Genomic DNA, 22,788 nt, shown 5'->3' on the forward strand with positions numbered 1-22,788 from the left:
CCAGCTGTCATCGTGCAATAGGCGGGTTACACCCTGGTCTGGTTGACAGCCAATCGCAGTGCACACAAAGACGAACAACCATCTGCACTCATAATCACACTGAGGGACAATTTTGAATCTGCCATGCATGTTTTGGGGAGAAAACCCACGCAGGCATGAGAACATGTAAACTCCACACAGGAAGCCTGGAGCCGGAATCAAACCCTGCACTCTGAATTGTGAGGCCATTGTGCCACTCTAATTTTTTTTTTTTTTTAAAGGACACTTCATGTGTATTTCATAAGTACTGAACGTGTCTTGACATACTTATAGGCCAGTATATGCGAGAACACTCAGAAGACCACTCGCTAGCTTAGCTTTTGTGAATCCCTGTTTATGAAGGACTCAACAACAATTTCTAAAAAAAAAAATAAAAACTACTAAAAAGGACTGGATGATTGTTTGTTTAGTTTTCGCGCCAAAAACTGACTACTCCCCCTTTTTGAAGTCTCTTGAGTCCCCTGTGGAGGAGCACAAAAGAGGTGTCTATACTTGGTCTGTGGACAATTTGTTTAGTCACTATGGATTTTTATTATTTTTTTTTTTTACTTTGCAAGCGGGGTAGGGAAACATCAGTTCCAAATGACCCATATCTGCCCCCTCCACCGCCAAACATTATGCACCCCCAATACCCAATTCCCATGGGCTCACCACTTGTGGGAGGGGCCAAAGAGGTGGGGTGCAGTGTGAGTCGGGCGGCGGCAAGAGGCAGGGACCTTGGCGCTCTGATCCCCGGCTAGAGAAACTAGCTCTTGGGGCATGGAATGTCACCTCTCTGGTGGGGAAGGAGCCTGAGCTGGTGTGCGAGGCAGAGAAATTCCGACTAGCTATAGTCGGGCTCACCTCCACACACAGCGTAGGCTCTGGTACCAGTCCTCTTGAGAGGGGTTGGACACTCTTCCACTCTGGAGTTGCCCAAGGTGAGAGACGCCGAGCAGGTGTGGGCATACTTATTGCCCCCCGGCTTGGCGCCTGTACACTGGGGTTCAACCCGGTGGACGAGAGGGTAGCCTCCCTCCGCCTTAAGGTGGGGGGACGGGTGCTGACTGTTGTTTGTGCTTATGCACCAAACAGCAGTTCTGAGTACCCACCCTTTTTGGAGTCTTTGGAGGGTGTGCTGGAGAGCGTTCCCCCTGGAGACTCCCTCGTTCTGCTGGGGGACTTCAATGCTCACGTGGGTAATGACAGTGAGACCTGGAAGGGCGTGATTGGGAGGAATGGCCCCCCCAATTCTGTTACTAGACTTCTGTGCTCGTCATGGATTGTCGATAACGAACACCATGTTCAAACATAAGGGTGTTCAAATGTGCACTTGGCACCAGGACACGCTTGGCCGCAGTTCGATGATCGACTTTGTAGTCGTGTCATCGGATTTGCGGCCGCATGTTTTGGACACTCGGGTGAAGAGAGGGGCGGAGCTGTCAAATGATCACCACCTGGTGGTGAGTTGGCTCCGATGGTGGGGGAAGATGCCGGTCCGACCCGGCAGACCCAAACGTATTGTGAGGGTCCGCTGGGAACGCTTGGCAGAATCCCCTGTCAGAAAGAGTTTCAACTCCCACCTCCGGCAGAACTTTGCCCACGTACCGGGGGAGGCGGGGGACATTGAGTCTGAGTGGACCATGTTTCGTGCCTCCATTGTTGAGGCAGCCGATAGAAGCTGTGGACAAAAGGTGGTCGGTGCCTGTCGTGGCGGCAACCCCCGAACCCGCTGGTGGACACCGGCGGTAAGGGATGCTGTCAGGCTGAAGAAGGAGTCCTATCGGGCCTTTCTGGCCTGTGGGACTCCGGAGGCAGCTGACAGGTACCGACTGGCCAAGCGGAATACGGCTTCGGTGGTTGCCGAAGCAAAAACTCGGGCGTGGGAGGAGTTCGGTGAGGACATGGAAAACGACTTCCAGACGGCTTCGAAGAAATTCTGGTCCCCGATCTGTCGTCTCAGGAGAGGGAAGCAGTGCACCACCAACACTATTTATAGTGGGGATGGGGTGCCGCTGACCTCGACTCGGGACGTTGTGAGTCGGTGGGGAGAATACTTCGAAGACCTCCTCAATCCTACCGACACGCCTTCCTTCGAGGAAGCAGAGCCTGAAGACTCCGTGGTGGACTCACCTATCTCGGGGGCTGAAGTAACCTAGGTGGTTAACAAGCTCCTCGGTGGCAAGGCAAGGTGGATGAGATCCGCCCGGAGTTCCTTAGGGCTCTGGATGTTGTGGGGCTGTCATGGTTGACGCGCCTCTACAACATTGCGCCGACATCGGGCACAGTGCCTCTGGATTGGCAGACCGGGGTGGTGGTCCCCCTTTTTAAGAAGGGGTATCTGAGAGTGTGTTCCAACTATAGAGGAATCACACTCCTCAGCCTCCCTGGAAAGGTCTACGCAGGGGTACTGGAGAGGAGGGTCCGTCGGGAGGTTGAATCTCAGATCCAAGAGGAGCAGTGCGGTTTTCGTCCTGGCCGTGGAACAGTGGACCAGCTCTACACTCTCTACAGGGTCCTTGAGGGTGCATGGGAGTTCGCCCAACCAGTCTACATGTGTTTTGTGGACTTGGAGAAGGCGTACGACCGTGTCCCACGGGGAGTTCTGTGGAGCGTGCTTCGGGAGTACGGGGTACCGAGCCCCTTGATACGGGCAGTTGGGTCCCTGAACCACCGATGTCAGAGTTTGGTCCGCATTGCCGGCAGTAAGTCGGATTCGTTTCCAGTGAGGGTTGGACTCCGCCAAGGCTACCCTTTGTCACCGATTCTGTTCATAATTTTTATGGACAGAATTTCTCGGTGCAGTCAGGGCGATGAGTGGATCCGGTTTGGTGACCTCAGTATTTCATCTCTGCTTTTCGCAGATGATGTGGTACTGTTGGCTTCCTCAGGCCGTGATCTCCAACTCTCACTGGAGCGGTTCGCAGCCGAGTGTGAAGCGGTTGGGATGAAGATCAGCACCTCCAAATCTTAGACCATGGTTCTCAGTCGGAAAAGGGTGATCCTGCCCCAAGTGGAGGAGTTTAAGTATCTTGGGGTCTTGTTTACGAGCGAGGGGAGGATGGAGCGAGAGATCGACAGGCGGATCGGTGCAGCCTCCGCTGTGATGCGGACGCTGTATCGGTCTGTCGTGGTGAAGAGGGAGCTGAGGCAAAAGGCGAAGCTCTCGATTTACCGGTCGATCTACGTTCCTACCCTCACCTATGGTCACGAGTTGTGGGTCGCGACCGAAAGAACAAGATCTCGGATACAAGCGGCCGAAATGAGTTTCCTCCGCAGGGTGTCTGGGCTCTCCCTTAGAGATAGGGTGAGAAGCTCGGCCATCCGGGAGGGACTCAGTGTCGAGCCGCTGCTCCTCCACGTAGAGAGGAGCCAGATGAGGTGGCTTAGGCATCTGTTAAGGATGCCTCCTGGACGCCTCCCAGGGGAGGTGTTCCGGGCATGTCCCACCGGCAGGAGGCCCAGAGGACGACCCAGGGCACGCTGGAGAGACTACGTCTCCCGGCTGGCCTGGGAGCGCCTGGGCATCCCTCCGGCAGAGCTGGAAGATGTGGCTGGGGAGCGGGAAGTCTGGGCTTCCCTGCTGAAGCTGCTGCCCCCGCGACCCGACCCCGGATAAGCGGCGGATAATGGATGGATGGATGGATGAATACCCACCCAAGTCATGTTTCCAGCAAACCGCCAGGTGGCCAAGGCAAAGCTCTCCACACACACACACACCCACCCCCACACGCACACACATACACACACACACACACATATATGTATATATAATTAACAGTTTGGTGGTGCTGGGTTCAATTCTGAGCTCCTGCCTCCCTGTGTGGACTATGCATGTGACTGTGCCTGCGTGGGTTTTCTCCGGGTACTCCAGTTTCCTTCCACAATCCACTCCAAATTGTCCCTTCGTCTGATAAAAGAACACATGAATTGAGCTTGTTTTTGAAAAATGGAGCATCCTGGCTGTATGATCCATTAAAGGGCACCACCTGTTGTAACTGTTTTTGATATTCTGAGGGGAAGAAAAGGAGGACTCCATCTGCCGTGAGGTGATTTTTTTTTTTTACTGCGGGTCCGTCCAGTGTAGAATGTTATGTCATAATATTTCCTTTTATCAAGACATGACTTTGCGTCTGCTGGAATGTTTTTGCTTCGTTTTATTGACTCAAAGTGTCTCGCTCTCAAAGGTTTCACACAGATTTACTCTAGTGATGGGTGATAACTTCAAATCTCAATAGTGCAATTTCTTTCTGCATTTTCTTCAATTAAAATCACAAGAAACAACTCAAGTTGGTTTTGATAGTTGGGTGAAAAAAAATCAACCCTGACACCAATGTCAAAAATCATCACAAAATTGGGTAGACACCCCAATGGGCCTCTGATGTCAATTCAGCATCAATATGAAATCAAAATCATTAAAATGATTTCATATTGATGTTGACTTAACATCGGTGCTCCACTGGGATGTTTATAATAACAGGATGAACCACAGAATAAGGAGAGCAGGAGTATCATTAGGTGCCTTTGAGTGAGTCCGGCAAACCTCGGCAATTACCTTGGCAGCCATGTTGTTTTGTTGAGAGTAGATTAGCTTCCGGATTCAAGTTAATTCCAAAATTGCAATTCATTTTGAGAAATAAACACGAAATTAATAATGGGTCATACAAACAAACAAAAAGTGATACGAAAATTACTGCAGAGTTGTCAATTTTTCAAGTTGCTATAATAATGATGGTCAAACGTCAAAATGCATGGGTTTCCTATTTCGAAAAAGGAGAGAGATCGGTAAGTTTGTGGTTTAATTTCAGCTGTCTTAGAGCTGTGATTTTAGTTATTTCCATTTATTTCTTTTGAGAATCAAAGCTATTAATGCCTTTAGGCATTATGCTGTGGAATCAGCTGATAACAATCAACTGAACTTCATGAACCCTTTGGCTTCACATAAGTGGATGCAATGGATTCAGTGATTATCCAACTCTGACTGGTTATGTCAAGGCCATCACATGTTTAGCATGTCTCTTTTCTACCATGCACTCCATTTCAAATGAGAGGAACTGTACAGACACTGTATTTCTCTCTCTCTCTCTCTCTCTCTCTCTCTCTCTCTCTCTCTATATATATATATATATATATATATATATATATATATATATATATATATATATAAAATAGTGCTGTCAGGCAATTAAAATATTTAACCATAATTAATCGCATTTTTTCATAGTTTACTCGTAGTTGATCGCACATTTTATTAATTGCAAAAAAATCCCTTTATTCATTTAAAAAAAAATCCATCCCTTTTTTGTATATTCTGTATATAATTCAATATTTTATTGAATTGCAATACCTTTAATGTATGAGAATAGATTTTGTTTTTATGCAAGTACTTTTTTTTTTAATTGAAAAAACAAAGCATTGGATTTGACTCACACAAAACAGCATCTCAACAGCCTTTCCAAGGGATGAAATTGGAGTAATAAAAGAACTATAAAATGCCAACAAAGTGCAAATGAAATGGGTCAAAATAATGGGCTGTCACGCCGAGGTCGTGGTGGTTACTGAGAGAAGTCCAGTAATCACCGGTGAGCGCGACTGCTTCCGCCTTCTCCGCTGTCGGCAAGTCTTTGAATGGGGGTTGCAATGGTGTATCTCGAGGACAATTCGGAAGTGCACAGCAAGCCCATGCAGGTGTGTCCTAAATTTTGCGTGCTTGATGTGTGTATATATATATATATACATATATATATATATATATATATATATATATATATATATATATATATATATATATATATATATACATATATATATATATATATATATATATATATATATATATATATATATATATATATATATATATATATATATATATATATATATATATATCTGGTCCTCAGGAAATTCAACCTGGACAAGAAGCTTCTACCACTCGTCCATCGAGAGCCTGCTGACCTACTGTGTCTCCACCTGGTACAGCAGCTGCACTGAGGCAGACCGAGTGAGGCTCCAGAAGACAGTCAAAACGGCGCAGAAGATTATAGGCTGCCCTCTCCCCTCCCTGTCGGACTTCTACACCACCTGGTGCCTCAGCAGAGCTCTCAATATCGTCAAAGACAATACTCAACCGAAATCACACCTGTTTGACCTGTTGCCCTCTGGCAGGCGCTACAGGTGCATCAGAGCAAAGACTAATAGAGTGAAAAACAGTTTCTTTCCGAGAGCCATCACCATTCTGAACTCTCACACACACACACACGACTACCCTTACCTTGCAGAACAGTGACGTAATGTGTTTTTATTTATCCAATTTTGTATTATTTTCCATCTCATATCTATTCTTTTATTTATCTAATTTATATATTTGATTAAATATTGTTGTACTGCACTGGAGAGGGGAACTCTCTAATCTCGTTGCACACTGTACAATGATTTCTGATTCTGATATATATATATATATATATATATATATATATATATACATTCTGAGGGGAAGAAAAGGAGCACTCTATCTACGGTAAGGTGCTAACTTTTTTTCTAATGCGATCCCACCCTCTGTAGAATTTTATGCCATGATTTGCGTCTGCTGGAATGTTTTTGAGAGGGCTATCAAAATTAAAGCGTTAACTCAGGTGATTAATCCCATAATGTTTAACTCAGTTAAATATTTTTACTCAATTAACTCAGTTTGATTTACTTCAAAAATAATTTGCATACTTTGCAAATATTGCGGCATATTAGCTGTACAGCTTTAGCAAGTCTCAGAAAAAAAACACAGTGTTGAAGTTACCACTGGGCCTTGCAAACCGACACTGCTGGAGTGTGGTGCTTGTGAGCAGGTTTGAGAAATGTTTCGAAAAAGAAAAAATTCCTGTAAAGATGTCTCCATTTAGATCGTATTCAAAGAATTAAATATACGTCATATTTGGTGATTTTGCTTCAATTCCAAGATATTATTCATGTAAATATCTGTTACAAGCTTCGCAAAAAAAAATAGTAGTTTAAAAATGTGATTAATTGCGATTAATCATGGATTTTTTGTGATTAATCAGTTAAAAAAATCAATAATCACTTGACAGCAGTAATATATATATATATATATATATATATTACTTATATATATATATATATATATATATTACTTATATATATATATATATATATATATATATATATATATATATATATATTTATTTATTACTTATACTACTTGTTTATTTATTTATTTATTTAATTATACAATATTATTATCTATCCCAGTGTTATATTTTAGGTGAGAGTTTTTATCCAATTAGAATTTAGCTTGTGTTGCCTCTCAGATTTCATAGCACGCCTGCAGAAGCAACAGTGCAGGCGGTTGTAATGTCTGTCAAGGATTATAGAGTGGTTAGACAGTTGCGGTAGACATTTAGGTCACGAGTTGGTTCCGGTGCACATTCTCGCAGGAATTACGTTGAAGGTGCGAATGCGTTCTGTGATTCGATACTCACTTGTGACAGGGCGGCGCTATGCGGAAAACACCAGGCTTTCCCGGAGACCGTTCGAAAACCTAAAATATATTCTTGCTTTTTTTTTCGTACCGACAATGGAGGGAAAAGTGTGGATTTGATTTTGATTTGCTCTAACTGTACTCCAATATTTGACTATTTCATTATAAGCATCTCATTTGAGTTCAGTTGCACCCCACGGAAAGTTGGAGAAAATAGCCCATGACATCAGTTTTTTCAACTGATACGAAATTAGGTGAACTTGTTCATCAAATTAAGACACAAAAACAACTTTTTGGCTCGGTGGAGGATTGAGCTGGTGGACCCGAATGCAGGAAAGCCAGGCAGGGAGTTGTTTTAACAAAGATTGTTTAATTACCAAAAGAAAACTTAAGGCAAACAAAGAACTATGAAAATTTTAAATATAGAAATACAAAGCATGAAACAAAGTTACCAAATAAATACTAGAAAATGAACTTGGCATGGAAAAGAGGTACTTGACAACACAACAGCAACAAAGTGTTGGTGTTCAACACAAGGGCTTGCTTAAATGAACACAGGTGGACACAATAATCATGACGAGACAGAAGTCACAAAAGAACACAAGGCAAAACATGAAACTAAATTCAAAATCCAAAATCAACAAAACCGATCATGACACAACACTTAAAGACACATGTCCGAACTTCAACAGGAAGTCACCCATTATGATTTGAAGTAGCTCTTTTAGCACTCAGCTGTACCCCCATGCGGTTAAAAAGAAAAAAAAAAATCAGCTTCTGACCCTAGTTTCACCAATCAATACTAAATTTGGTGGACACAACGCAATGCACAAAAAAAAGTTTCAAGGACCCATACCTGAAATTGAGCAGGAAGTCCACATTTTGGTTTGAAGTGGCCAATTCCGGAACTCATTCAAATCATTTTGAGGAGTCGCCATGAAAAACTGGACTCAAAACTGAGAATTGCTGTTATGACAAATTAGCTAAACTGCCCTTGTGTTTTCCCCTGAGCTGCTGAGTCGGATGCTCTGGCGTAATTACTATTTCCTCCCCCCCATCATGTTCACGCTTCATCGCCCTCCCCCCAAGGTGGGTGGGGGAGACATACAGTAGAGCAGGGAGTGAGAGGCTGAATAGAAGGGAGTTCACTATGGGTGCTTTGGGGAGCTGCTGGGGCGGAGTCTTATTGCTGTTATTTGTAAAAGCTTTTGATGGATGATTGCACTGCACGGTTGTGTGTATAGAGAGACAGAGAGAGGAGAGAGCGAGAAAGAAGCCCTCACCCCACCCTCCCGCCTCCTCCTTGCCCCCCCGGTGGCTGGCGTCTGTGCGCACAATGTCTCAATGAGAGGAAGCCGAGCAAGGAGAAGGAGGAAGAACAGTCGGCACGGAGCACTCAAACTGACCTCCATCCTCTCTGTCTGCTTCTGGTTCCAGTTGTCCCACCCAACCTGGGCGGTCCGAGCTCAACTCCGTCCTTGTTCGTCCACTTCCTGGAGGAGGCAGCGCTCCTGCATCTCCGAGCAGGATGCCTGCTGGGACAAGCGGGAATGCCGAGAGGTCAAGAAGATGCCGGCGGGTGTCCCTCTCCCTCATGCTGGTGCTGGTGATGGTCTTGCGGGGGCAGAGTGGCGCGCAGGCATGCCCGGCACCCTGCAGCTGCCTGGGGAACACAGTGGACTGCCACGGCCTTGGCATCCACTCCGTGCCCAGAAACATTCCCAGAGGAGCAGAGAGGCTGTGAGTAACTCAGTACACACAGTGCATCTGCATGTGTGTGTGTGATTTAGAAAAAAAAAAAAGAACAAGTTTAGCGTGGTGGGCGAGTTGTTGTGGTGTCAAATTAATTTCCTCAAAAGGATTTAAGTGAAGTATTATCATGGTCAACGACCTGAAATTGGTACTGGTAACGCTTCATCACTCTCCGCAGCGTCCACTGAAGCGAACGTTTTTGGATGCTGAGTTGCATGGCAGCCCTCTGGGTGGACTTTCCGTGGCTTTGCGCAAATGCCTGCTATTGGGGTTCGGTGTTGTCATCAGTGTTGGTTGGAACAGGACTTCTGCAGGCGTAAATCCTAATATGCATTCGGGCCCAAGCGATTCATCGACCAGCCGATTTAATTGGTCAATATTGGCTCTTTTAAACTTTTAAAATTGTCTGATTTGTGCTGCTTTGTTGTTGTATTTTTTAAAACATTATACTATATAATTGAGGCATTGAACCAATTTTTTGGATTAACTTTTTGGCCCATGAGAACCCAATGGGTTGTGGGTTATTCATTTTATATGACATGTCATTATCCACACCGTTTATCCTGTACAGGGTCGCGGGAGGGTGCTGGAGCCTATCCCAGCTGACTACGGGCGAAAGGCACACTGCACCCTGAACTGGTCGCCAGCCAGTCACAGGGCAGACATAGACACCGTCACTGAGTGGGAACTGAACCCACGCTGCCCGCACACAACTCGGGCGAGTGTACCACTACACCACCAGTGACTAGAGGTTATTCATTTGATATATAACCCAAAAAGTTGGGTCGGTCAATTTTTGGCCCATTTTGGGTTACTTTATGTATATGTATATATAGGTGTGTGTGTGTGGCGGCACAGGTCTTGTGATTGATTTCGGCGCCGACCTTCCTGTGTAGAGTTTGTATATTCTCCCCGTGCCTGCGTGGGTTTCCTCCCACATTCCAAAAAAACAAACATTGATTGGACACTCTAAATTGCCCCTAGGTAGGAGTGTGAGCGCGGCTGGTTGTTCGTCTATGTGTACCCTGTGATTGGCTGGCAACCAGTTCAGGGTGTACCCCGCCCATTGCCCGAAGGTAGCACCCCCGTGACCCGAGTGAGGAGAAGCGGCAGAGATTATGGATGGATGCAAATATTGTACCATATTAGCTGACATCTTTAGCACATCAGCTCAGAACAAAGCACCCTGCTCAAGTTACCTTGCAAATCAACGCTGCTGGAGTGTGGTGCTTGTGGGAAGTTTTGAGAAATGTTTCCGTTTTGCTCCTATTCAAGAATCAAAGAAAGTTATTGGTTTTTAAAGTGACTGTCCCATTTAAAACCCAAGTTCGAGACTTTGGATATTGTTCAATATTTTTAACGTTTTAGTTTGGTTTTTCAACTTCAATTTCGTATGTGCAGTTTAAAAAAGTTTGTTTGTTGTTTTTCCACCTACTGAATTTCAATGGGTGTCATTTAGGCTATAGGTGTTGTTTTTTCTTTTTTTAATCTTTTTTAGCAGGTTGACCAGGTCCCTATCATGCGTGAATGACAGGGCTTCACTATCATGACATGATTAAAAATAATATCAAGAAATGTAACTATTTTGCCACATTATTTACTTCACTTCGTTGGTTATTGTGCTGCTTCTTTTGTGCTACCTGTTTTGGCCACTGGGGGCAGTATAAAACGAATATACGGAAGCATCTCAGCTCCTCTGTAAGGCGCTGTAATATTAGTTGTTCTCCGCAAAGGATAAAAAATTACATACACTCGTTTTTCAAGGCAGCACTACATACGTCACTATAGAAAAATCCCTTTATAGTGGTTAGGAGGTGGGGACTGAGTGAATGATTGAGTTAATGTTTCTGAATGCAGTTCATTATCGTTAATGCAATCACTACTCCCCAGTAATCACTAGCGTCTATACAATTTGGGTGTCCACCATATAAAAATCGCTATGTAGTCATTAGGTTGGAGAAAATGATTCCCAAGACAGCCAGACAGTCCCGCATCAGCTATTTCCAGCAGAAATGATGACATCAGGGTGTATAAATAAGGAAACACTCCAAGTGTGCGCGTGTGCATGTGTGTTTGTGTGAATAATTGATGTTAGCACACACACATTATCCCGTGCCTCCTCCATCTTTTTGTTTGCGAGTCACTGAAGGAGGATGTTATCATCAGGAAAATTGTGTGAGAAGAAAGTGTCGCGAATGTGCACAAGTGTTGGCCCATTAGGGAGGCGGAATTGGCCCGAGTGGAGAACGGAGTTGTCTCAAGAGGGTTTGTCATTGGCACTTCACGTTGACCATGCTACGATGTTGACGTATGTAATATTTAATATATGAATATGTAATTGCCGCTGGCAGTTGCAGTTTACTATCAAACAAATTAAAATCAAGACAATTCCATTTAGTGTATTTAATTGAAAAAAAATGCCCCCAAAAAAGTGCCTGAAGAAGGACCCTCGAGCTTAATGCTAACGAACAGTAGAAAACACCGTTGATAGGCTAACTGTTCGCGTCTAGAGTCGCATTTTTTAAACACTTGAGCAACGGACCTTTGAACACAAACGGTGGAGCAAGACATGTAGACCAACAATATCACAATACTCACTCACAAATATTTTGTAACCTCTTCAAAAAAAAAGACTAATATTTCTGCATCTTATTGAGGCACTGAGCAGCAAAAAAGTGAACACAGATAAACCAAGAAGAGACATTCTGGATTCACCCACCAGTAAACCCAGGAAAAGGGTGGGACTCTTAAACACTTGCAGGCCATATATGCGCACAGTAGTAACTGTGTGCGAAAGAAGCTTGAAACAGTCTTGTGAACTGCCTAAATATCCACCACATTTGCACTGATCCCGGCAGAGTCATGCAGTCAAACAGTCTTTGAAGGCTCTTGAAACAGTGAGTGTATAAAAGCAACCATGCCTGTTATTTTTGAATGCTTTAAGTCAATTAGGACAGGATCGTATTGGTTTTACTCCAAAAAAACTGCGTAAAACATAAAAAATTCACTTTCCCTTTTCTCTGAAACATTATCCATTTATTATTGTCGGACAGGCTCGGAATATATTTAAAAAGATTCATAGTTCTTAATTATTATGAGGATATTCTTGGCTGGGTGATAAATCACCTACCACAGACTGTATGTGTGTGGAAAATGAACGCAGTAAAGCTGGGGTGAAATGGTGAGCGTTGTTAAGATTGAAGTGAAAGTATGAGAATGAAAGGGTGAATGAAGCACGTTGCGATGCGGGTGAATGGATGATAACTTTGTTGTGAAAGGATGAAGTTTGTTCAAATTTCGGTCAAGTCAAATTTGTTAATATAGCCCTTAATCACAGAAGAGTGTCAAAAGGCGGAGATGAAAGGATGAATGTTGATGAGATGGTGGTCAAGGGGTAAAATGTTTACAATTAATAACTTAAAGACGGAAAGGATGAGGAAGAAAAAATGCAGATCATCAAGATGGAGGAGAAAGGATGAAAAAAGACTGCCAAGCTGGAAGTGAGAGGACGAGGAAAGAGTGAATATTGAGTGGTGAAGGGATGACCAATGTCAAAGTGGAGGTGAAATGCTGAATAAAGAAGCTTGAGAAATGTTGAAAATGGGTGGAAGCGGATGCGAATGGAGTGGTGAAAGTGTGAATACTCACTTGTGGAAGAAATGCTGATGACAAAGCGATGAAATGATTCAGATTGTCAAGAGGGCAGCAAAGATGAAGGTGAAAGCGAAAGGATTAGGATGAAAGAAAGGCAATTGTAACGCGCGCCATGCGTGTGAAGGTGAACGCATGAGGGTGGAACTGGGGAGGATGAATATTATTTGCACAGAGGTCAAATGGGAATAACATAAAATATGTGTGAAAGTGTAAGAGTGAAGATCATTTAATCACAGGATAAATATTGTTCAATAGAGGGGAAAGTAGACGATGAAAGGAGGAGTATTGTTAAGATGGAGGTGAAATGATGATGCTGAAGTGGTAAAAGGATGAGGAAAGTACAACCATTGTTGAAATGGGGGTGCTGTGATGTGGAGTTAGTCAGTGTTGATCTCCAGAAGTTAAGCTAAGGCTATGTTTTATTTCAGCTCACACACACACACGCACACCACTTCTACATTCTCCTTCGAGACATATTTGACGAAGCATGTATAGCTGAGTGTGTGCGTATGCATGCATGTGTGCGTGTGTGAAACATTCCTGGGGCGACAGCTGGCAATGACGGGGTTCGTTCACCATTAGTGAGTTTGAACAGCGTGATATATTCCAGCCACCGGAGTCTTAAAGCAGATCTTCTGCATTTTCGCAGCTCAAACATGTGTACACATAAGAAAGATGCCAGACTAAGTAGCATCCATTTTCCAGGTCATAGAAGTGATTTTTGATTGTCTGTTAAATGACACTTTTTAAAAATGGTTTGAAATGTATATTAGAGAAAACTGTCACCATAATTGGCGTATTTTTATGTTTTTGCATGGTCCTTAACCTGTTTTTGTAATTGTGCTAAAAGAAGACTTTGAGGTTAAGTAATATTTTCCAAAGGTCCTGGAACCTTTTTGTGGGGGGGCTGATTTGAATATTTTATGTCCAGGGACGACAAGTACTAATAACTAATAGTTCCTAGGTAAATTTGGCTATCATCATCATCATCATCATCATCAGTACAGGACAAGGTCACACACATGGAACATGACACGACACACACTTGCATGCACACACTCAGTAGGCTCAGTTTACCTCTGCCACTAGAGCATTGACATCATTACTCGTGGGCAGTCAATCAAAGTGAACAATGAGGGTTGGGGAGTTGTGTGAGTGCCTGTGTGCACATACAAACATATAAACATGCAAACTAAGCATGTTTACTGTTTTCAATGCACATATTTGGGTTTTACAGGGATCTGAATGGGAACAACCTGACCCTCATCACCAAGTCGGACTTTTCCGGCTTGAAGCATCTGCGAGTACTGTGAGTGTTCCCCTTTTTCTCTTTGGCGGAATTCTGTCTCTCTTTCTTCCCACGTGTCTTCGGTAGCTTCATCTTCTTCCGCAGAAATGTGGGAAGGTTGTCCTTGCACCTCGCCCGACAGTCACATGAGATGACATGCCCAAAGGTGCTGACCGGTGTCGGTGTCGCTGGTGCCCTCAGGCGTTGCTGGCGAGACATTGACGTTTTCCCCAAATGTCAGAATGTCACGACTTTCATTCAGAAGTTCTCACTGGGCATTCAGTTTCTTTCAAAGCTCTGTGTCACCCCTGCTTAGTTGAGTTGTGTCCATTGATAAAAAAAGAACACACGATTATATATATATATATATATATACACACACACACATATATATATATATATATATATATATATATATATATATATATCTTTATATATATATATATATATTTGTGTGGGGGTGTGTGTGTGTTTATTATGGTATTCCTTTCTAATTTATACAAATATTTTTGTCAGTTGGGGAACTTTTTCCCAATTTTTTTGGACTTTGTGTAATCCTGCGTGTGTTCCTGCGTGGGTGTGGGTGTGTGCGTGCGTGTGCGCGCGTGTGTGCGCGTGTGTGCGTGCGTGTCTGTGGGGGTGTGTGTGTGTGTGTGTGTGTGTGTGCACGCACGCCAGCCACCTAATGGAGAACCAAATACGAGAGGTGGAGCGAGGCGCTTTGGATGAGCTGAAGGATCTGGAACGACTGTGAGTGGGCACAAAATACAATAACAACATACAAAAATACAAAAAAGTGCTAGCTTGGCTTAAGTTCAACAAAAATGAGCAGTTAAGCACCTTTGATGCCCTGGCATGTGAGCAAGAAGAGCCACGGTCACCAATGCCAGTCAGCTATTACTTAAACAGAACAATCGCACACAAATACAAAATGAGAACAGTCACAAGAAGCTCCTAATATCACTTACTAGGCCACACCCACTGAAAGCAACACAACCAACACACAAATACTACAGTATGTACAATAATTCCAACTAATACTAGTTTATTTCTTTACATTCTAACGTATTACGTATTATTCACTTAAAGTGTGTGCGTGCGCGCGTGAGTGTGTTTCAGTCGTCTCAACAGAAATCGTCTGACGCAAATTCCTGAACTTCTGTTCCAGAAGAATGAAGCTTTAACACGACTGTAAGTGTGCAACCTTAATTAATTGTCCTCCATCATGTTTGCATTTTTTATGCTTCTTGCGGGGTCTACATTGGAATGTTTCTCCCTCACTTACAGGCAAGTTTAAAATGAACGTGCGTGTGGATATAAACGCGTGGGTGTGTGCGAGAGAATGAATCCCAAATTGGAACATTTTCCTGACATTTCTAGGAAACACACAAACACAACACGTCCGTATGAGTGTGAGTCCAGTTATCTCCCTCGGTGCCTCCAGAGAATCAGCAGATTTTCTCACCAGCAATGAAACAAATTTAGTTCCACCTCTGTAAAGCGTATTTTCACATCCCGTCAGTGTTTATGTATGCCCTCATCTGCGCGTGCAAAGTGTGTGTGCGTGTCCTTCATTACAACGTAGAGAGGTTCTGAAGGAGCACTAAGCGAGTGGGAAAGTTTACCTTTCTCACCCACCGACTCGCAGACAAAAGACGATGAGGAGCCTAACCCAAGGAACATGTCGGGAGAGCAAATATTACCACACACGCACACACGCCCAGCTGTGACCAGCTTGGGTCAACATCGACTTCTGACCTCTTGAATCCTGGCAACCAAAATCTTGACAACCTAATATTTGCGCATGCGCGCGCGCACGTGCGTGGAATGCACATGCGTTAGTGTTCTTTGCAAATACCGGTGATGTGGCTTCTTGCCGTTACTTCGCACCCTGGCGATGCGTTGAAGTGTCTTTTCAGGCTCATGGTGTGTTCAAGTGTCTGAATCCTGTTGTAGAACGTACCAGCATGTAAGTAGATGTGGTTTGGATCACAGCGCAATGTTCAGATAACAACAATTCTACACTCGAGTGAGCTTTACTCCTTACTATTTCTTTCATCTTATATTATTAACTAAGAGTCAGACCAAAAAAAATAACACTTGACTTCATCAAAAGGTAGAGTGTTTTTTTTGGGGGGGGGACTACAATGAAGTTATTTTCCTTTCCAGGCTGTTTCAAGTCAAGATAATGCTTGCGAAAAGCTCACAATGTCGTTTTGATGGTCGTCTTTTGCAGACTAAACAGTCTTAAAGCGGACGCTTTCGTCGCCGGTCAGGCCCGCATGCTGTGGACTGAAACAATATCACATACTCACGCAGTCGAATGTTGGCCGTCCAAAAAAATAACATTTCCCTTTACGCCCTTGAACATGTTGAACAATTCTCAGCACATTTAAATGTGAAGCACACAACAGCTTCAGAAAACATTTTGTTGGAATGAACATGGAAGCAGGGAAACTGTAATAATTAACAAGTTAATTGTTGTGGCACCCCAGGCAATATTCCCTAAAATGAAACTTTTACATTCACATGGTATACGCAGCTAGCATGATTTGTTCATAATGGGGTATTGCCAAAAACGAAATGTTACAGATTTGATGTATTTTGGGGAATGTACAATCAATTTAAAATATAAGAGAGGTGATCAAATTACTTTATGACCCTTCGTTTCAGCGCCAGGGGTTGCAGCCGTAAGCATCCATCTACGCCTCAAGCATTAACATTGCTGTATTTCCCTTGACAAGAAGTGGAGAGCGTTCCAATTCATTCTAACCAACTAAGAGACTAAATAATAATCAAAATAATCACTAGTCAAGTGTTGCTTCATCATTACTGGTGATGCGTTCAAGTGACACTTGTTTCTTCCCACCAGTGATGTGTTCATTTGTTGTAGTTTAGTCACATTGGCCATGACGTTCAAGTTTGTTTCTGTACACAAGTAATGCGTTAGTTATGCGTTCAAGTGTTCCTATTTGTCTGCATTAGTGATACGGTCAAGTGTCATTTCTTTATCGTGTTGATACATTCAATTGTTGCATTTTCAAATCTTAGCATCCCCTTGCAGTTTCATGTGGAATTGACATTCCCATTCATTAGTCATTCATAAAAAGGTCTCACCGCTGTTATATAAGTAAATGACAGGAAGTGTGGCATTCTTTTTGCATAAATGTTAAATTCCCCACAAGTGATTTAGCAGTTTTGTGATCATCTTCTTGTGCTTTCAGGGACCTCAGCGAAAATGCCATCCAGGCCATTCCCAGGCGAGCCTTCAGAGGCGCTGCAGACCTAAAAAATCTGTATGTTGACAAACTAATAAAGAGAGAACTAAACAATAATACAGTTTTATGGAAGGTGCTGCCCCTTGTGACCTGGCGTGTACTCGTTTGTTTGTTTGCTTTGCTGACACATTTCTTCATTTTTTTGACTAACTGCATTCTCTGTTGATGACAGCCAGCTGGACAAGAACCACATCAAATGTGTCGAGGAGGGAGCATTCAGAGCATTGCGATCTCTGGAAGTACTGTGAGTAGGTTCTGCTGTCATGCGTTCAATTGTCATTTCTTCCCTCCGCTGATGCACTCAAGTGTCGCTGTCTTCTCCTGTCTTCTGCGTGTTCCTCCAGGACGTTGAACAACAACAACATCAGCAGCATTCCCGTCTCCAGTTTCAACCACATGCCCAAACTTCGCACTTTGTGAGTCCTTCCATTACAACATTTTTTAGAATTCTCATTTTGGCCAGACATACAATACATATACCAATTTGAGTAAAATGTGCAGTGTGTATGCAGGGTCCAAGTTTGATCCAGAGCGGATTCAGATTTGACACCGGTCCTCGTACCATAAAAAATCTGATTGAGTGTGTTCATATTCTAGATGTATCTGCGTCAAATGTTATCACATCCGGATCAAACTTGACCCACAAATTGGATCCAGATCAGACCCTGATTTAACAGCAATGTGAACATAACCTAAAATCAGATTGAATCATTTTCTTTACGCATCATTGTCAGATGTTGTCACACCTGGATGAAATATGATCTCTGTTAAGCTTAACCAAGTTGCTGCCAGGATGGCCGAGTGGTCTAAGGCGCCGCGTTCAGGACCCAGTCTCCCCAGGAGGCCTGGGTTCGAATCTCGAATTTCCCCATTGTGGGACTTATAAAGGGAATATTATTATTATTATTATTATTGATCCAGATCTGATCCAGATTTGACACCAATGTAATCCGATGGAATTTGATCTCACACTATACATATCTGCGTCAAATATCCTCAGATCGGGGCAAAACCTGATTTCTAGCTGTTTAGTTATATCAAATTTGATCCTGATCTGATCCAGATTTGTGTCAATGAAACGTATAATTAAATGTGATATGCACAAATTTTGGATCTGGATGAAACTGCTTTTTAAGAAGGTAAATTTAAATAATTTGACTATCACGAATCATGTCATATTTACTATAATCAATTTAACTTGGGTTCATTTCATGGCCTGGAGGCCATTCTTTGTGCACTCTGTCAAATGGGTGAAAGCAGTCTTAGCAGATGTTTCTTGCTGAGCATTCTTGTCTCCCTCCACAGTCGGCTTCACTCCAACTCTCTGCGTTGCGACTGTCACCTGGCCTGGTTATCGCCGTGGCTGCGCCAGCGCCCCGCGTTGGGCCTTTACACCCAGTGCAGTGCCCCGCCCGCACTCAGGGGGCTCAACTTGGCCGAGCTGCGCAGGAGTGAATTGGCCTGCTCAGGTGCTTCTTCTTCCCTTCTTCTTCTGCTGTTAATTATGCAACTATTCTTCAGGTAGAGCTTTCAGCATATTGTTGTAAAATATGGTACTACACAGAAGGTATGCAACACTAAATTGTGTCTGGCCTGTATACTGTATAAACCCATAAAAACTTTCATCTGCTGCTCTTTTCGACTTTGTGTGTGCCTCCAGGCCATGGCGGCAGCTCCTTCGTGCAGCCGTGCAGCCTGGCATCCGGCTCGTGTCCGCCCATGTGCTCATGCAGCAACAACATCGTGGACTGCCGGGGACGAGGCCTCACCGCTATTCCTGCACATCTCCCTGAGGCCATGACAGAGATGTGAGTAACACATTTAAGTCCATGAAGTGTCTGTCTAGTATGTACTTCAAATTGAGAAAAAAATGCGTGGGAATTGGAAAAATTGACAAAATTAACCTAGAGTTGCCCTTTATACTAAAATTGCAGAGTTTCTGTGGCTTTCCAGCTTGGGCTTCTCTCGACTTTTTTGTGCGTCAACTCAAGATAGACATGCCCACCAAATTTCATGTTTCTAAGTAGTACTGGCTTGGGGGGCCTGAATTTTGATATTATTCATTTTTAACCTTCAGTCGTCTAGAGCAGAATGGCATCAAGTCTGTTCCTCCAGGGGCCTTCACCTCCTACAAGAAACTTCGGCGAATGTGAGTAAGTGCACCCCCAGGTGGGACAAACTTGCATTAAGAGTTCCGTAATCTCCAGACTCGGTCACACTTTTCATCATAGGTTGGTCCTGCAATTTATACTCTGCAGTGAGTTATACATGTAAAAAGAAAATGTATTTCAGACTGCCATGAGCAAGTATCTCCTACTCCCTACAAGGACAACTGATTGGACACAAATGCCACTCAAGAGAATCATATTATGTAGACTACAAAGCAGCAAGTAGTGAAATTCCCAGTTAAAAACCATAATCGAAGAGCAGATAGAAGGTTTAGAGTAAATGAGAAACCTGTTAGGGACTGAAATGTCTGTTTTGACTAGTAGTTTGTAAAAAAAATAAATAAATAAAATACCTGCAAAAATGTATATTTTCTACCTCATTATGCATTTTTGGGCTGGTTTGACTCCAGAGTGACTTGTAATCCGGAAAATACAGTAAAATGTCAATGCTGAAGTTTTTAAGAAATTATTCTATACCGTACATGAATGCCCATTGTGTTTTGCTACAGCCACAATTCTGACTTTCTAATCTACAAATGAGCAAAATAAATACAAAAAGGTTATGTCTAACATAAAGTGTATGTTTGCTAACCTTTCTATTGACTGTTATGTTTTTGAATCCTTTCTGTGAGTATGTTTTATTGTTTTATGCATTAGGTTTATTTAATTTTTGTGTATCTTGGAATTGCAGAGACCTGAGTAACAACCAAATTTCAGAGATTGCTCCGGATGCTTTTCACGGCCTCAAAGCCCTCAACTCCTTGTCAGTAATACTCACGTTGTGGTCATGTGTCATGTTTCTTTCACGTGTGGTCACCGATCATTGTCACGTGTGCTCATGTGTCATCATATGGTCATGTGTGGCATTGTTTTTTTTTTTCATGATTCTCCATGTTTGGTCATGTGTTGTCATATGTCACTCTGTGTGGTCCGAAGTTATTATATACAAAATAACTAGGAATACATTTGTTAAAAAAAAAAAAATAAATAAATAAATAAATGCAAAATGCCTTTAAAAATACTTGAGATAAATTTACTCAAACTACATTCATGAAACAAACTATAATTATTTTGAAAATGTCCTGCATTTTCATCTTTGTCAATTAATATCATACAAGAGCTATCGGGGTTAATTTGAATTTTATTTACAATAATTTATCGCCAATTTGTGCTTCACTTCGCGGCTACAGTGTTTTGCATTTTTTACCAAAATATTCATTAAAAAAATAAATACAGCCATATTGTAAACCATATTGCGGAAAGACGCCTTGTTTCGAGTTGACCCGGCGGCCTTGTACATAACCTCGGGCAATCATACGCGTGATCAGGTTCAGGCGCGTGATTGGTTCCCGGCCGCGAGATTGACCAATGAGTCCATAAGTGGTTTTATCCCGTGAGCTGATTGGTTGTGCTTCATGGCAGCGCCTTTCCTTGTTCTATCTGCCAGTCTCATCCACATTAATAAAGTTTTGTTTGGAAATTTATAACGTTATTCAAATATGCTGTTCAGTTAGTCAGAGTCAAGCCGGATAAGCAGTAAACAGTTGTGTTCTGAAACTGTGAGTGGAGCACGCTCAGCCACCTGTCAAGCATGCCTCGCTCAGCATGACAAAACATTGGCAAATAAAATGTTAATGTTTGTTAAAGTTTGTTTCACCAGAATCCCGTATTGTATTTTATCCAAAGTTCCTTGTTGGCGACAATGCTTTGTCGCAGAAAGTAATCATTGCTTAACTTTCGCTTTGCACAATAACATCAACAAGGACCTTTGGCTAGAATGCACCCTGGTATTCTTGTTATGGTAAGTCAATTTTAGGGTGAAAATGAAAACCTTAACGTCATTATTAGCCAACGTTCCGTCGTAATTGTCCGGCAGCAGACGGTTATGACGTACAGCATTTTTCAAGTTAAATTTGGTGGGTAACAAGTATTTAAAAGGTTAAGAACCATTTCCTCTGGGGCAGAGTGTCGCAATGCCATAAGGACGTATAAATCTCCCCAAAATAAAAATAAAATACACAAATTAAAATCAATAATAATAATTTTAAAAAGTCAACTTCCACTTCATGTCTTTTCACTTTTCGCAGGGCGTTCCAGCCTTATAGCATTAATGAAAAATCCAAACCTCGTTTAACCCCAGTGTGCTCATGTCTAGTCATTTGTCAGTCATATGTTATCACATATTTGCATGTGTCGTCATGTCATGTGTTTTACTGTGACATCATGTGCCATTATGTACTTTCATGCACGGTTGCTTGTGCTCATGCATTTGTGTGTTATTGCGCAGGGTTTTGTACGGCAACAAAATAACGGAGCTTCCTGTCGGCGTGTTTGACGGCCTGGCCTCACTTGAGCTACTGTAAGTGGATGAACTTCCTTCTTTGAATTTTGCCGGCAAAATATGATGACCATATTAGATTGGGAGTAGTAGTGCGATGTAACAAAGTATGATTGTCTAGTGGATTTGATCAATCTAATCACATTTTTTAGCAAGAAACATGAAGTAGATTTGGCTTTAGCACGCCATATAAACGGAATCAGACAAAAGTTCTGTGGCAAGTTTTGTTATATTTGCGGCAACCCAGCTAAAACGGTTCAGAAAACAGGAAATCTGGTTGATAAAAAAAATGTCCATTTTATAGCCCAGAGGGTTAATACAATGTGAGTACTTTTTCCCACCTTAGATTGTGAGATGTGACATGTGTCGCCCTCTGGCAGGTTACTGAACGCCAACAAGATCCACTGCGTGCGTGCGTCGGCTTTCAAGGATCTGGAAAGCTTGGCTTTGCTCTCACTGTACGACAACAAGATCCAAAGTTTGGCCAAAGGCACTTTCAACTCGCTGCACGGCATCCAGACACTGTGAGGCCACATGCTTTCTTTGTACAATTGTAGCTTGACTAGCTAGTGATCCAACTTCCGAGTTAGTTTACAGGCAGCAATTCAACAAATGGTGAACAATTGATAAAAAAAGTGCTTGCTTCAAGTTGCCTTTGGCCTTTCCTGGATAGTTTACTGTCAATATAAAAGGAAAATTACACATTGTGAGTTTAACAACACTACATCTGAAAAGTGCCTTTTGAAAGTTTACTAGCTGAATGCTAACACACAATGCAAAACACCGTAGACAGGCTCATGAAA

General features: G+C 42.8%; 1 protein-coding gene across 1 annotated transcript in view; it reads left to right on the plus strand.

The window, feature by feature from the left end:
- Positions 1 to 8,911: 8,911 nt before the first annotated feature.
- slit1b (slit homolog 1b (Drosophila)) overlaps positions 8,912 to 22,788 on the plus strand; it is a 47,553-nt gene continuing 33,676 nt past the window's right edge. Inside the window, exons 1-13 of the mRNA XM_088302599.1 lie at positions 8,912 to 9,247; positions 14,151 to 14,222; positions 14,880 to 14,951; positions 15,321 to 15,392; positions 17,426 to 17,497; positions 17,652 to 17,723; positions 17,824 to 17,895; positions 18,785 to 18,948; positions 19,140 to 19,287; positions 19,557 to 19,628; positions 20,339 to 20,410; positions 21,935 to 22,006; positions 22,366 to 22,509. Coding sequence (XP_088158725.1) covers positions 9,036 to 9,247; positions 14,151 to 14,222; positions 14,880 to 14,951; positions 15,321 to 15,392; positions 17,426 to 17,497; positions 17,652 to 17,723; positions 17,824 to 17,895; positions 18,785 to 18,948; positions 19,140 to 19,287; positions 19,557 to 19,628; positions 20,339 to 20,410; positions 21,935 to 22,006; positions 22,366 to 22,509 — 1,316 coding nt within the window. The 5' untranslated portion in view covers positions 8,912 to 9,035. The remainder of the gene's footprint in view (positions 9,248 to 14,150; positions 14,223 to 14,879; positions 14,952 to 15,320; positions 15,393 to 17,425; positions 17,498 to 17,651; positions 17,724 to 17,823; positions 17,896 to 18,784; positions 18,949 to 19,139; positions 19,288 to 19,556; positions 19,629 to 20,338; positions 20,411 to 21,934; positions 22,007 to 22,365; positions 22,510 to 22,788) is intronic.

Source organism: Idiotropiscis lumnitzeri, chromosome 8 (assembly GCF_059441095.1).
Source record: "Idiotropiscis lumnitzeri isolate Australia: NSW breed Sydney's pygmy pipehorse chromosome 8, RoL_Ilum_1.0, whole genome shotgun sequence".
Lineage (NCBI taxonomy): Eukaryota > Metazoa > Chordata > Actinopteri > Syngnathiformes > Syngnathidae > Idiotropiscis > Idiotropiscis lumnitzeri.